Raw genomic sequence first — 14,966 nt, 5'->3', positions numbered from 1 at the left:
CCCAATTGCCGGCGGTGTGGCTTACAAATTCTTCATCAAATCAGAAGCGGGGGCCACGCACGACCGATTTCCCAGCTTCACCAATATGGCAACTGCTTTCTTATATACTTGTGAGCCACCACCCTTGTAGTTATCGACTCCGTGATACTTGTAGTTATTGACTCGCTGGTGGTGACACAGGGCTACCAGGTGGTCCGTGATCGTCCCTGGGAAGAATAGCACCTGGGAGAGGCTTTTTCTTGCTAGCCTTGGGCGGTGGCGGCACTGGCGGCACCGTATCGATCAAGTAGAACACGTACCCGGTGGCGACAATTATCAATGCGGTATACATCAACGTGCCCTTGTCCCTGAGCCGGTGTAAAAAACGATCTATGACTGTCATTACTTGCAAGTAAAAAAGACTGATGCGCAACTGAGGAGGAGTGGCGGTATAAAGCCAGAGGAAATCCCCTGTCGCAGCAATTGGGAATTTTAACTAACTATGAGTTTTAAAGATTACATTATTACATTGAAGGAACAAGCCAGCGAGGCCGATGTCGCATCTGTCAAGAGCAAGGTTTCAGAGTTGGGCGGTACTATCAAGAATGAGTTCAGCTTGATCAAGGGGTTCACTGCTTCGCTTCCTGTTATCCACTTTGACTCGATCAAGAAGCACGAGCATGTGTTTAATGTTGAGGAAGATCAGGAGGTGAAGACCCAGTAGACATTGGTAGATAGGATAGAATACACAGTAAACGAGATACCAGTAGGAGTGGTTGAAAAAGACAAAAGTTTGAATCAGAGGGCAGGTGAAATTCGCAAGACCAGGCAGCGTGCGGCCCCAGTGGTGGTGTACCCCGTACTGCGGCGCCCGACATGCCCCTGCGACATCCCCAGCTCCTTAATGACCCTGGTGCCCATGCGCACCTACCGCCATGCCTCGCCAGCCGCCGCCGCCGCCGCATATGCCAGCACCCACTTAGGCCAGCACCCGCAGCCTTCTTAATACCCGCAGCCTTCTTAATACCCGCAGCTTCTATTTTCTATTCCTCTACAACTCCTATGTCTTACAACAAGTTCAATTACCAACCCAACTTCAAGCCAATTGACCACTTGTACGAACTGCGTCTCAGACAGTTCATCGACAAAGGTGGCCAGTACCCCGGCTTGAATTTGCCCAAGTTCTACGACATCGAGAGACATGACATTGCCAATTTACAGGTATGGAAAGTACCTGATGGCCCCAATGGCCACACCGAAAGACCGTTATTTGCCGACATCGACTTCGACTCCCTCGACTGGAAACCCGCCAAAAAAGGCGACTCGTTCGGCCCATCCTGGAAAACCTTCTGGTTCAAATTCGATATCGCTATTCCTCAGAAATGGTTGGATAAAAACCAGGAGGTGGACCTCGAATGGGACTGCAATTGCGAAGGGTTGATCTACAGCGACCACGGCGAGCCGTTGCAGGCGTTCAGCGGTGGCGGCGAACGGATCGTGTTCTCATTCCCCCAACTGTACTTAACGTCTGAGCCTCGCACCTACTACCTTGAAATTGCCTGTAATGGGATGTTTGGTATCAGCCAGGACGGCAACGTCGACCCCAACCGATACTTCGGTTTGCTGAAGGCCGACTTGGTTCTCCCCAATGTCGACGCCCGGGCGTTGTTCTATGACTTTTGGATTTTGAGTGATGCGGCTCGAGAATTGCCCAGTGGCTGGCAAAAGTATCAGGCTAACCAGGTGTGCAATGACATCATGAACACATTCGACGCCGAGGACGCGTCGTCCATCTCCAAGTGCCGGGCGCTTGCAGAGCGGTTGTTGGGAGCCAAGGTCAATAGTGACGATGTGTTTGAAGAGTATGGCACTTTGAATAACTCCATCGACGTCTATGCGGTGGGAAACTGCCACATAGACACCGCGTGGTTGTGGCCGTTCGCCGAGACCAAGCGGAAGATCGTGCGGTCGTGGACATCGCAGATCAAGATAGCCGACCAGTATCCTGAGTATGTATTTGTGGCATCTCAGATGCAGCAGTTTAAATGGTTGCAAATTTACCATCCGGAGATTTTCAAAAAGGTCAAGGAAAAGTTCACCACCAACCAGTTCTTACCGATTGGTGGCTCGTGGGTGGAGAATGACACCAATCTCCCCAATGGAGAGAGTTTGATCCGCCAGTTTTTGTTGGGACAACGGTTTCAGTTGAACGAGTTTGGACTCTATGCTTCCATCTACTGGTTGCCCGACACCTTTGGGTACTCGTCCCAGATTCCTCAGATCTGTCAGCACGCAGGGATCGAGAAGTTTTTGACCCAGAAGTTGTCGTGGAACAACATCAACCAGTTCCCGTTGAGTACTTTCAACTGGGCAGGAATCGACGGGTCGCAGGTATTGGTGCACATGCCTCCAGCCAATACCTACACCGCTTCCGCCGACTTTGGCGACGTGGTGCGGTCCCAGCACCAGCACAAGAACTTACGAGACGTTCCCACCGGGTTGTTGCTTTATGGGAAAGGAGACGGAGGTGGTGGGCCTACGGAGGAAATGCTCGAGAAAATTAGACGGGAAAGAGGGTTTGCCAACAACACTGGGGCCATCCCCGTGGTGCAGATGGGGAAGACGGTGGAAGACTTTTACGACGACGTGTTGGACAGGTCCGATGGAGGAAAGAAGTTACCCACCTGGAGAGGTGAGATTTATTTGGAGTTCCACAGAGGCACCTACACCACCCAAGCAGACGTCAAGAAATGGGTACGGTTGTTGGAAGTTAAGGTCCACGACTTGGAGTGGATTGCCACCCTCGTCAGCTTGAACGCTCCAACTTACAAGTATCCCAGCCGGGAAATCCGTGATGTGTGGGAGGACTTGTGTCTTTGCCAGTTCCATGACGTGATTCCAGGTTCGTGTATTGGAATGGTGTACTACGAAGAAGTGAAGCCCATGTTGACCCGGAACTTGGAAGCTGTCGATAAGCTTCTTAAAAGGGCCTTGGGCGAGTTGGACGGGGACAACTATGTCCCCTTGAACACTTTACCGTGGCCCAGAACCGAGGTGATGGAGCTTGCACCCACCCATGACTTATTCAAGCTGGTGCTGGAATACCAGACGTGTGGTGACCACCGGTTGGTGTCGGTCAGCAGCACCGGGATCAACACGCTTGACGACATTAAGTTCCCGGCCAGTGTCAAACAACAAGACGAGATTTATGTGTTGAGCAACCAGGTGATTGAAGCCAAAATTACCAAATCTGGAGTGCTCACTTCTGTTCTCGATCTTGCCAACAATCGGGAAATCATCGACACCACTAACACCAAACAAACTGATAGTGGAGAAGAGGTGGGTGGAAACCAATATTTGTTGTTTGACGATGAGCCCTTGACGTATCCCGCCTGGGACACAGAGTTGTACTCACTCGAGAAGTTCAAGTTTTTGAAAGGTGGGAAGGTGACCAAAGTGGTCAACCACTCGTTGAAGTCGTCGTTGTTTGTTCGACACGAAATCAGCGACCAGTCGTATATTGAGACCGAGATTTCGATCGAAGGCTTGATCAGCTCGAGCTCAAGTTCCAATAATTACATCAAGTTCAAGTGTAACGTCGAATGGCACGAGACCTACAAGTTTTTGAAGGTGCAGTTCCCCACCACCATTTATACGGCCCAGGAAGCAAGCTATGAGACCCAGTTTGGAATCACCAAGAGAGCCACCCACTTCAACACCTCGTGGGACGTGGCCAAGTTTGAGGTGTGTCACCACAAGTTCATGGACTTGTCCGAGTATAACTATGGGGTTTCGGTGTTCAACAACAGCAAATATGGTGCCTCTATCCACGGCAACTTGATGAGACTTTCATTGTTGAGGTCGCCAAAAGCTCCCGACAACATTGCCGACATGGGCCACCATGAGTTTGAATACGCCATTTTCCCCCACAAGGGGAGCTTGGGTCCTGAGACTGTCAAGTTGGCATATAACTTCAACTACAAGTTAGACAAACTCTACAAGGACAAAGGTGCTATATCCAACTCGGTAAAGTTTGTGGGAGATGACTCAATTATTTTATCCCACATCAAAAGGTCCGAGGACGACGAAGACGTGAGTCTTGAAAAGAACATTCCTATCAAGAACAAGGGCCATAAGTCGTTTATTGTCAGGGTGTATGAGTCCTTGGGAGGTCTGTCAAGTGGAGAAATTGTGATTGATCCGTCATTGTTTGGAGTTGAGAAGGTGATTCGTGTGAACGGGATTGAGGATGAGTTGGAGGATGTAGACCTGAAAGATGGCAAGTTTAAGGTGGAATTGCGTGGGTTTGAAATTGCTTCGTTCAAGGTAGTATTGAAGTGAATAGTTTGATTAAAGTATGTTTGATTTCGACATGTAGATATTAGGCGAATGCCTGTGAGAATGTGATGGATGAGCTGTCAATTGCATCTAATAAATCGTAGTGTATGCGGGTAGACGATGAGCTGTCAAATGCATCTACTAAATTACAATGTATGCGGGAAGACGATGAGCTGTCAAATGCATCTACTAAATTACAATGTATGCGGGAAGACGACAAACTGTCAATGCGATGCGTTATAACCATTGATGTTGCAGGGGGTTTCAACACGGTCGCGTTCCAAACACAAACACTCGTCTCCGCCCCAATAGGTGTCCTAAGCGCCAAGTGTTCGGTTGGATAGCAGGGACACCTTTTTTGACAGTGCGCATTTCGTACCCTCGCCCCAATTAATCCCATTCGGCAGGGAAAAAATAACATGTCTTTTTAGACGCACGCAATTACCAGGAATCTGGACACCCTCATTCCGCATAACCCTACAGCAGAAAATCCCTCACAGACGATTACTATGTTTCATTTTTTGCAGGTTATCACAGGAATGCGGGTAGTTCGTTCTTACCTTGGTGGAAGAAAATGTCGCTTCACTACTTTAATTTGCACCGTCCTCGTGAAGTTTTGCCTTGAGCGGTCGAGATGATATAACCGTGTTGTTTCCAACAGAAACATCCAACGCTTGGACACCGTTGCTAATGGACCATTACTTGAATTGCAGTAATTGGTGCTCTGCATACCAAAGACTAGTTATAATCTTGGTCATAGAATGTCGCAATCTTTCAATACTGATGAACAACAAAACAAACGATGCAAAATTGTATAATTCTTCCCGGGCGGCAGAGGTAAGAATTGGTAGAGCGACATTTTAATAGGGGAGCAGAATCTAATTACTTAACCTGTAAAGCATTGTGTGTAGGATCTCTCTCATCACCCGACTGATTTCTGGCTATAATTAGAATTTCCATCGGGTTCGAATGCCAAATATTGACGTTTTAAATTTTCATGCGGGTCGCGTCAGGTGAAAAAACCTTAAAATTTTTCACCACATCGCCCCTAACAGGAGTGTAATCCCATGGGAATTCCACCGTGCCTCGCCCTAGGGTATTGGCTGCCGCAACCACATCCCAACCATCACAACCGCAGCGCCTGCAGCAATAATCTACATGCGCCGGGTCCTGTACAGACTACCAGCAACATTGACCATCCAACAGATCAACAATCGCCCGTCTGCGTCCCAGTCCATCTGCGTCCAGGCCTCCCTCTTTCATGTAATGCAGCTTCAAGGGTAGCGCAGCCTCGGGAGATGCCAAAGACCACCCCTTTCACCTTCGTGGTACTCAGAACTTTCTAGATGGCTGGTGGTGGAGGTGGGCTGGTATACAGGGCCGAGTAGCACAGATGCAACCATTTCCGCATTCAGATAAATTCTGACACACAGACGGCCATTTACCTGCATAAAACTCTCTTCTGTTTGTATACATTAACTCCTTTCGTTTTAAATAAAATCGTGTGTCGGTGGAAGGTTAGCACTGGTCTATATAAATGGTAAAAATCCCCATTTACAAAATCTTTAACTCGTTTTTGTTCTACACATTCGCTCACTATCATGAAGTTCTCCTCCGCCATTGTCGCTGCTGCCGTCGCTGTCCCAGCCTTGGGTGCCTACACCAACAGTACCTCCACTGTTACTGACATCGCTACCACCGTTGTCACCATCACTTCTTGTTCTGAAAACAAGTGTGCTACTTCTGTGGCCACCACTGGTTTGACTACTGTCACTGAAAACGACACCATCTACACCACCTACTGTCCATTGACCGCTGAGACTGCCACTGAAACTGACATTTCTACCACCGTTGTCACCATCACTTCTTGTTCCGACCACAAGTGTGCTACTTCTGTGGCCACCACTGGTGTCACCACTGTCACTGAAAACGACACTGTTTACACCACCTACTGTCCATTGACTTCTGCTGCTGCCACTAAAGCCGCCAGTTCTGCTGCTCCAACCACTCTTGCTGCTCAATCTGTTGCTGCCAGCTCTGCTGCTTCTGTTGCTTCTTTCGAAGGTGCTGCTTTGGCTAACCAAGTTCCAGCTTTCGGTGCTCTCTTGGCTGCCGCTGCTATCTTGTACTAAGCAATGTCTTTTTTATGTTTCGGAAGGTTTATACGGTGATCTTTATTCTGGGTAAATTTACATTTCTGTCACACTATTTGATTTAACTTTAGTTTATCCATTCCAATAAAAAATAAAATCAGCTGTCGCGCTTGTAGTAGAGATTTGGTTTTGTCGATTGTTGGGCTGGCCCGGCGCCGCTGTAGGTCTCCGCACCACTCGTCCCCACTCGACTCGTTCAAGATCGTCTGTTACATTCACTCGTCTAATACATATCAATTTTACCACCGTCTATGGCTACAGGATTGTCTCGTCACTCCCAAGCACTGAGACGTCGTCATAAATCCTCACGGGCTCGGGGGCCTGTTTGAGGTTGTCAATTAAAAGCTCCATCTTTTGACTGTATTTCTGCGACCGGTACTGGCTGATTCCGTAAACCTTAATATTACGAACCTCGAGGACTTCTTGGTTGCTTTGGAATTCCACATAAAGATCTCGAGCTGGTACTTGTAAATTTACAAGACTAATGGGGAGTTTGATATGGTTGATAGGCTTGTCAAGGCTGGCTTCTTTTACCTTAATAAATTTCTTGAGGTACTTGTTGGATATTTGCGGTAATTTAAACCCCATCTTGAAATCGCTCAAATATCGGGCAATGGTTTCATAATCACTTGATGATTTAGGTTTGACGTAGATTGAAATAGCCTTATGCGACGAATCTTGGGAGTCGGTGGCCACCACCACGTCGGTGATAATCACGGGACTGGACAACTTGATCCCCACCGAACACAAGCCGTTTTTGTCAGTTTGGCATCTCCAGGAGCTGCCTCCGTCCACCAACAAATTATTGGCATTGAACTTGAGCGAGGTGTACAGAGGACTCGATTGCACCAAGTAGTCGTACCATCCAAGGAGAAGCTTGCGTGGAAGTGGTTTGTCGTTGGACGGCACAGACGTTAAGAACCCCAAGATCTTGGTCCCGAGCCGATAGTCAGCGTAGTTGGTGTTGACGGACCCTTCAGAAAACATCTCCAAGAGGCTGCTGAGCAAGATTTTGTCGTGTTTGACACTCACGGTTGAGTTTGTGTCAACATTGAGATTGTCGACCAAGTTGTTGAACTTGTCGAAGATGACTTGGTTATTCTGGGCCAACTGTTCGGCCACTAGTTGGTGCAACCTGCTTTTGTCAATACCATCAACTCCACTCTGGCTCAAGAGGTCTTTGACGTACTTGTCCAACGACTCCTTGTTTTCTCGTACAAACGCGTTCCAGTCGGTGGGGCCGTGCTCTTTAAAGTAGCTGTCGATGAAGTTGTACAAGAACTTGTTGAACTCGGGGATATAGTGGATTTTATTGTTTTTGGTGTAGACAGGGACCTGGCTGGGGAGGGCTTGAAATAACGTGGCGAGAACGTCGGCCTTGATAGTTTCTATATTGTCGTTGAGCTCGACCAACCTGTCCAATTTGGAGGTCAAAAGGTTGAGTCTATGGTCGAACTCGGTGTGATTGGAAACGAGATTTACGCTTTCGAACTGGACCTTCAACGCCCGTACTTCTTGTATCACGCCGTTAATCTGGGACTTGTTTGTGTCAAGAGTCTCAAACCTGCTCTCCATGCCGTGGAACCGGTTCATGACGTTGTCAGACAACTGCTCGTAACTCTGCTGCAAGTGTTTTTGGTTGTTGGCCAACTCCTCCACCGCCTTTTTGTGGTTTTTGTGCTCACTTGCAAGGTGTGACACTTGTGAGCCGAGCTGCTCGAACTTGGAGTTCACCTCGTAGTAGTTTTCGACGGTGTGTCCCGTGTGCTTCGACCGAGAGTACACCACTGAGATGTAGCACACTTCAATCACAACCACAGCCAAAGTTATCCCGGCAAGCACCAGCAAAAACGCTTGTTTCCACGGCAGAATCTGCCGTATCGGCGGTTCTGGGGCGATGGAGATGTCTTGGGGTTCTTCTAGTAGAGATTTTTCATGGGGGGTTTCGACTTCCGTGGCATCTTCATCCAGTTCTTCATCGGTGGAGTCATCGAGCTGGGGTTCGTAGTCCAGACCTGAAGACGAATGGTCGGTGACATCGTCGCCCTCGGGGGCGGGGGCTACGTGCCCGCCATTGCGGTAGTAAGTTTCAAACACCTCGTTGTATTGGGAGCTGGGAGCAGCAGAGGGTTTGCTCAAAATGTTGGCAATTTCCTGTTCTTTGGGGGAGATTTGAGGTAATGGACGGGCTGGACCCACCTTGCTGTTCAAGTGGATGGAGGCGTCATCGTCGGTATCACCCACCACAGTGGGAATTCCTGGGAACCTAGACATGAAGAATAAAAAAGTCGCGTCGGTGCGGTTTGTGGCTGCCAAAACAGATGCAAAATCTACACTACTTCAAAATGATACATTACAGATGCAAAATCCACAAACGCTTGTTACTCAAAATGATACATTCAATACAAACAATTACATGTTTACAACCGCTCGAGCACGGTGGAAGCAGCCGAAATATCAGAGAACCCTAAGGTATCTTCGTTCCCGAGGAACGTCAAACTTCCGTCCTTGATGATCGACGTGTACCGTGAGGTTCTAATTCCCATGCCGGCCTTCGACATATCCACCGCATAGGTATCACCACCCAATTTGCTGGAGAATTTTGCCTCCGGGTCAGACGCAAACACAAAGTAGTTTTCATCGTCAACGTACCCAAGGGCCTTTCCCCAGGCAGCGTTCACAAACGGATCATTGGCAGTGAGAACAATCACACGGTCCACACCTTTGGCCTTGAAGTCCTTGATATGCTTCAAATAATCAGGAATATGTTGCTCAGTACAAGTAGGAGTAAAAGCACCAGGAGCTCCTGTCACCACCACTGTCTTACCACTGGCAAACTCCTTGGCCAAGTCAAGTTCGACCGGAGGTTTACAAGAGGTCAATTCATGGTTGGAGCCATCAATTGGCACGTATTTTAACTTAAAGTCAGTAGGATCAGAAGACATGGTGAGAATGAAGTCCGAAAAATTATCGGGGACTGGCGGGCAATTTATAGTGGGGGAACTGCGCAGCAATTAATAATAGTGCTGCGTGCTCCTGGACAATTAGTCGAGCCAATCGCTCTAGATTGGCACCGGCCTGGCTATTTCTATGCGCTTACAAAATGCGTTGTATTTTTTTACATGATTGCTGACTTATAGGGCAAGATTAATGACAGAACCTCCGAAGAACCCGATATAGGTGCCTACCACCAATGTTACCGGCCATGCCTGCCATGGACGATCCCAGTCAAGCGGAATCGGAAGCACCCCGATCCAAGTCCCCACCAACGCCAACAACCCGCTCAGTAAGGTTTGGTGGTGACACACCACACAGAATAAGTCCGGACTTTTGAACACCGACACAAAGTTGGCAAAGTTCAATTTGAACGTCACCAACAATGGCGTTGCCACCACCGTCGATAAGTGGGCCGCTAGGAGATAGGTCTCGATCACGTGGCTCGAGACCGGTGCTCCCAAAAGCACGAGAATTGCCAATACCGCTGGGGACATGAGAACCGGGAGCACAAGCGAGCTGGCAATCAACAACACCAAATTGTCCTTGTTCTTTTTCCTGTGTTTTTTGCCAGACAGACTGTCGGGGAAGTCAACCGTGTTGATGTAGAGAATGTAGGAGTGGACAGCCTGGAGGCAGATGAGGGAAATGTATCCTTTTACCAAGGTTTGTTTGACGTGGGAGGTTAGGCCGAATTTGAACATTCCCACGAGGATGAGTGGGAGATGATAGGGAATTGTCGCCCATTTGTGGATGATGGTGGGCACTCGGGCCACCACCACAGCTTCTTGGTCTTCGGTGTCGTCGTGATCGAACTTGACCTTTCTCTTTTGTTTGGGCATAGTTGGTTTTCGCGTTGGTTTGAGTTTGAGTTTTGAGTTTGTGCGGTATCTAGTTGACTTTATGGCCCAAGTCCGTGGGATCTACGTTAATTGTATGGCCCCAGTCGGTTGGATATACGTTGATTTATGTATTGGTACTACTGGTCTCTACGCTGATTTCATGGTATTGTTTACATCTTCACTCCTGCTTCAAACTCAAGCATATCCCGCCAGATCTCCAGACCCTCCCGCGAAACCTTGGCCCCAATATTTCTCCTTCTATCTTCGTTCAACTTGGCATACAACTTGATCACATCGTAGTCCAAAATAGGCTTATTGTTACTTTCGTTAGCCGTGAGCTTCAAGCCTCCAAACCGATTCAACCGAGGATTCAACCCACAGTGGTGATAAGCTTTATCCGTCAACTGCTGCTGAAGAATGTACATTCTTCTGTAGGATGATTCGTTGATGGGGAACACCGTGAAAAAAGACCCTTCGATGGTGGACCCAATACACAGGGTCGAATTGTCCATTAAGTTGGGCAACTGCTTTAATTGCGTCACCTTGGCATTGAGGTTGAAGGCTGCTTTTTCCACAAGTCGCTGTCCGTTGGACGAATTGGGGTCTTCTGGATCATACTTAAGAAGATGCAAGATGTTGTTGTTGTCCCCCACAATAATGTACAACTCTTCGTCCTTGACGATAAAATCGGCACAATTGACATCTATCAGCTTCAAGTCTTTTCCTAACATAATCATTCGGTACGGCTCAGCATCAAATCCAGCAAGCCACACGGACTTCAAGGTATCTCCCAAAAGTACAAAGTTCCCGTAACTCTTACTCTCACTCACATACACTGAGCAGTCTAAAAAGGCAACCGGAACAACCCCATCATCTTGTAAGTCTCTCACAATGATCTTTTGGCCTTGAGAAACAAGAAACCGTCCACTGACATCACTCACAGCCGTCACGGCTCCTTTAGTCTCCTCCTTGTAGAATTCCTTGAATTTATGGTTGGTCTCTGGATGTCCCGGCTCGGGAATAACATCGATGATTTCAAGCACCTTGAAAGACCCGTTGGCTGCCAAATCCTCCATTCGAAGCTTCCCCGTACCAATCACCACAAACTCTCTTTTGGACTTGAACCTTCGGGTGGACGATCCAACATCTAAAACCATCGAACTGACTTTGGTACCAACCTCATTATCGTCAAGTTCAAACTCATCAATGACAGTCCAGGAAATTGGAGATACCAATTTGATGGACCCTTTGTATGATAAAGCACTTGGCTTGTCTTCCATTATTCCTACAATCGGCACGTTTTCTTCGTCCAAACAATTGTAAGGGATTTCCTTATAGGTGGATATCACAAAGGTGTTAGAAGTTTCATGATAAGCAACATCCTTAATGGTTTCTCCGATATTGATTTGTCGGGCTGGCCAGTTATTTTCATAGTTGAACTCGCTGGGGATCTCACAAATACGAGTGTTCTTCTTATCGTCCAAAAATATCAACTGATTATTGGCAAATTTCCCAAACGACATGATTGGAATTCTGGCGAACTTGAAGATTCGAGGAATTGAGTGGTTGGTCTTCACAATATAGTATGGAACGTCTCCACTGACGAATATACCAGTTAGTCCACTCAAATTCTCAATATGGAAAAGTTGTCTTTCCACTTTGGTGGTGACATTGAACGAGCTATGAGGTGCTCCTGTTATAAGCAAATTTTCCTCTTTCAAAAACCGGAAGTTTTCTCCATCAAAGAACAACTTGTAGAGAATCACTTCACCACCAATGGTCAAGACCGTTAAGTATTGAGACTTGGATATTTCGTTACCAATCTCGTTAAACATCACCTGTTTGATGAACGGATCAGGATAAGAGTCTTTGTTCTCAAAAAATCCCAAATGCAAATGGTCTGTGAACTTGTCGATATCATTAAGCTGATAGCATCTTTCATTGTGTGACCTGTTGAATAAAACGATTCTATTATCACCAGTAACCAAAATGAACACTTTTTGTTTGGGGCCCAAGCTCTCTTCCGATTCTTTGGATATACTGTCGCCAGCCAAATTGGAAAACTTTCTCTTTTTATTTTTGATCAACAAGTTGACATCTTTGCTGACAGCATTCAAGATATTGGAGTTGGTGACGTACCCAGTGGTGATGATGGTATCCGACAAAATTTTAGGAATCGAGATTTCAGTGAAAGTTTCGTTATAAGTGTTGATGGCTATGATCTTAACATCACCATTGGTCAAGAAAAGCATCAAGATCTCATCCGTACAATAACTGTTGAATACTTCCTCTTCCTTTTCCTTATCCAAAACTTTGTTTAACGCCATCTTTTTCTTGAACTTATTGTCGTAAAGCAAGATCTTTTTGGGAGTCACCTGCAAAATAAACTTTCCATTATTCAACTCGTGGATGGCTATAGTCAAGTTTTTATTGATGAAATCCTTGGACTTCACTCTAGCAAAATTGTTATTCACCTGAAAGATTTCCGATTTGCGATTCTTATCGTCGGAGGTGATCAAAAAGTTATTCGAAATCCACAACTTGTTGATTGTGGAAAACGTCAACGACGATTTGATGGTAGGTTGGATACTGGGAGTGAAGATGTTAAGGTGACTTTGCTTGTGAGATCCGGAGTTGGAGAATATCGACACTTCTTGGTAGTTGGGGTTTATTAAGTTGGACTTGAACTTTTCGTTAGAGTAGAATCCAAATGTGAATGCTGAGATTGGCCCATGGTTGATCAACTCGTCACAAAGGGTGAAATCAAGCTTTTCCTTCGAGAAGCTCTTCACCTTCTCTTCATCATCTTCGTACAACTCCTCATCTCCGTCATTGTCTTCTTCATCTTTAGCGTCCTCCTTCACGGCCTTTTCTTTCGCTCCTTCATATTTGTACTGGATCAACGGACTGTTACCGTTCTTATTGCCGACAAACAACAAGTTATTGTCCAAGGCAGCGAATTGGCCAGGAAAAGTCACGTTTATGCCATTATACCGGCTAGTTTCCACCACCTCAAATGTGAGCCGCTTGATGGTTTTCCCGTCAATTTCAAACGTGAGCATGTAGAATTCTCCAGTCAGTAAAATCACCAACACTTTGTTTTCATTGGGCAACGGCACCACCGAGCAGTTCTCCAACCGCAAGTTCATGTGCGAGTAGTTAATATAGTTTTTGCTGTTCTTGGTGGTCAAGTCTGTGAACGGGTTGACGGAGATTTTCCTGGTGATGCCCCCATTGTCGATGTGAATGAGTTGATTGGCCCCCACAAGTAAACTACCGTTCAACGGACTGGGCAAAGAGATCAACCGGTCAATGTCGTACGGCAAATCGTCGATTTTTAAGACGGTGGTCGACTTCTTGGTGTTGAGGTCTAACGACAAGACGATATAACTGATATTGTCTTTTTTAAAAAATAAATTCCCTGCCCAAACCTGGTCTTTCAGCGACAAAAGCGCCACCGTCGGCTGGCGGTAGTTGTGAAGGAAATCTGCGTCGACGATGGTCCCGATCCGCGAGTCCAAGTTCTGACCATTAATTAAAAAAGACGAATCGTAGATGCCGTCGTAGCTGTTTGTGACCGCACCATCTTCTTCATCAGCGTACTCATCTTCTTCTGTTTTCAAGCGAGTAAACGGCAAGAACGTCAACAAGTTCTTGTACCGTACACAAAGACAGGCGTTTTTAGGCTCAACAATTAACTCGGCGCTATTCAACTTGTCAAACGTCGATGTTTGAATAACGTTTTCGTAGTAATGTAAAGACACCGTACGGATGGAGTGACTGGCATGGTCCCATCTAACCAAGGAGATTTTGGCGAGCTGGGTGGCCACAAGTAAGTAGTCGAGTTTGGGATTTTCAATGGTACGAATGGGTTTAATACTGGTGATGGTACCAAAGAGCTTGTACTGGTCGACCAAGTTGAGACGAAAGGATTTTTTGACGCGGAGGACCTCGAAGACCTGCAAAACGGAGGTTTTGGCGACGATCACATGCTTTCGGGACGGAGAGATGAAGTGAGCGCCCACGCAGTGGGACACGCGGGTGGGTTCGATGAACTCGTTGTATGCCTCCATTGGTGTGGTGAGAGAAGAAAGTGCGAATGTCGCGAAGAGTTGAGTGGGCGAGTGTCGGTATATGTCGCGAACGATGACTAATGTCGCGCTGTCCCGGTTGTCGCAATATCCAAAGGACAACCGATTAATGTCGCACTGTCACGATGTCTACAGCAGACACGGCTAATGTCGCACCGTCTTTTCTCTCGTGTACCTCCTACGCCAGCGGCTACCAGTGTTTGGGCGCTTAGGATCCTTCCACTGACGATTGCAAGGTTCTACGTCTCCTGCAGGACCTGACACAATCCTCGTATACCTCGATGATTCCGGTCAGAGTGGAGGCTTGAGTTATTTCCCAGTAAGAGAGCTTTGTACACCCTTCATATGCCAAGCTAGCCCTACCCCCTACTGCCAACTCCGAGCACGATCATAACAACCTCCCAGGGGTTGTGCCAGGTGTGATTTCCGACCCCAGTTTCCCTGGGTTGGTGGTGGTTTCGGGGATGGGTGTTGCTGCGAGTATGAGATATTGGGGTTTTTCGGTCCCCCATCCAACAACCTCCGTCGTTTTGGCCCTCCGGCGAAAACGATTATTTTTCGAGGTAAAA

The 14,966-nt window shown here is 47.1% G+C and overlaps 7 protein-coding genes across 7 annotated transcripts; 3 read left to right on the top strand and 4 right to left on the bottom strand. All coding sequences in view use genetic code 12, as the record gives it.

Moving 5' to 3' along the window:
• Nucleotides 1-481: 481 nt before the first annotated feature.
• Nucleotides 482-703, top strand: PSN45_000162 (uncharacterized protein; the record flags this gene model as incomplete). Its single annotated transcript, XM_006688650.1, has 1 exon — nucleotides 482-703. The coding sequence occupies one exon, from the start codon at nucleotides 482-484 to the stop codon at nucleotides 701-703; it is 222 nt and encodes a 73-aa protein (XP_006688713.1).
• Nucleotides 704-1,041: 338 nt separating this feature from the next.
• Nucleotides 1,042-5,412, top strand: AMS1 (Glycoside hydrolase, 38 vacuolar alpha mannosidase; the record flags this gene model as incomplete). The annotated part of the gene is made up of 2 exons (XM_006687597.2): nucleotides 1,042-4,316; nucleotides 5,373-5,412. 2 exons carry the CDS (start codon nucleotides 1,042-1,044, stop codon nucleotides 5,410-5,412), a joined length of 3,315 nt encoding a protein of 1,104 aa, XP_006687660.2.
• Nucleotides 5,413-5,918: 506 nt separating this feature from the next.
• On the top strand, nucleotides 5,919-6,449 carry PGA62_2 (Flocculin type 3 repeat; the record flags this gene model as incomplete). The annotated part of the gene is made up of 1 exon (XM_006687596.2): nucleotides 5,919-6,449. The coding sequence occupies one exon, from the start codon at nucleotides 5,919-5,921 to the stop codon at nucleotides 6,447-6,449; it is 531 nt and encodes a 176-aa protein (XP_006687659.1).
• A 276-nt stretch (nucleotides 6,450-6,725) lies between these two features.
• Nucleotides 6,726-8,744, bottom strand: PSN45_000159 (uncharacterized protein; the record flags this gene model as incomplete). Its single annotated transcript, XM_006687595.1, has 1 exon — nucleotides 6,726-8,744. The coding sequence occupies one exon, from the start codon at nucleotides 8,742-8,744 to the stop codon at nucleotides 6,726-6,728; it is 2,019 nt and encodes a 672-aa protein (XP_006687658.1).
• Nucleotides 8,745-8,890: 146 nt separating this feature from the next.
• PSN45_000158 (peroxiredoxin) lies at nucleotides 8,891-9,415 on the bottom strand (the record flags this gene model as incomplete). The annotated part of the gene is made up of 1 exon (XM_006687594.2): nucleotides 8,891-9,415. The coding sequence occupies one exon, from the start codon at nucleotides 9,413-9,415 to the stop codon at nucleotides 8,891-8,893; it is 525 nt and encodes a 174-aa protein (XP_006687657.1).
• A 189-nt stretch (nucleotides 9,416-9,604) lies between these two features.
• GPI11 (Glycosylphosphatidylinositol (GPI) anchor assembly protein) lies at nucleotides 9,605-10,306 on the bottom strand (the record flags this gene model as incomplete). The annotated part of the gene is made up of 1 exon (XM_006687593.1): nucleotides 9,605-10,306. One exon carries the CDS (start codon nucleotides 10,304-10,306, stop codon nucleotides 9,605-9,607), a length of 702 nt encoding a protein of 233 aa, XP_006687656.1.
• A 170-nt stretch (nucleotides 10,307-10,476) lies between these two features.
• On the bottom strand, nucleotides 10,477-14,379 carry CFT1 (mRNA cleavage and polyadenylation factor subunit; the record flags this gene model as incomplete). Its single annotated transcript, XM_006687592.1, has 1 exon — nucleotides 10,477-14,379. One exon carries the CDS (start codon nucleotides 14,377-14,379, stop codon nucleotides 10,477-10,479), a length of 3,903 nt encoding a protein of 1,300 aa, XP_006687655.1.
• Between the last annotated feature and the right edge of the window lie 587 nt (nucleotides 14,380-14,966).

This window comes from Yamadazyma tenuis, chromosome 1 (genome assembly GCF_029203305.1).
Source record: "Yamadazyma tenuis chromosome 1, complete sequence".
In the NCBI taxonomy this organism is placed as follows: Eukaryota; Fungi; Ascomycota; class Pichiomycetes; order Serinales; family Debaryomycetaceae; genus Yamadazyma; species Yamadazyma tenuis.
The sequence above is the reverse complement of the archived record's forward strand: the minus strand, read 5'-3'. Positions and strand labels throughout refer to the sequence as shown.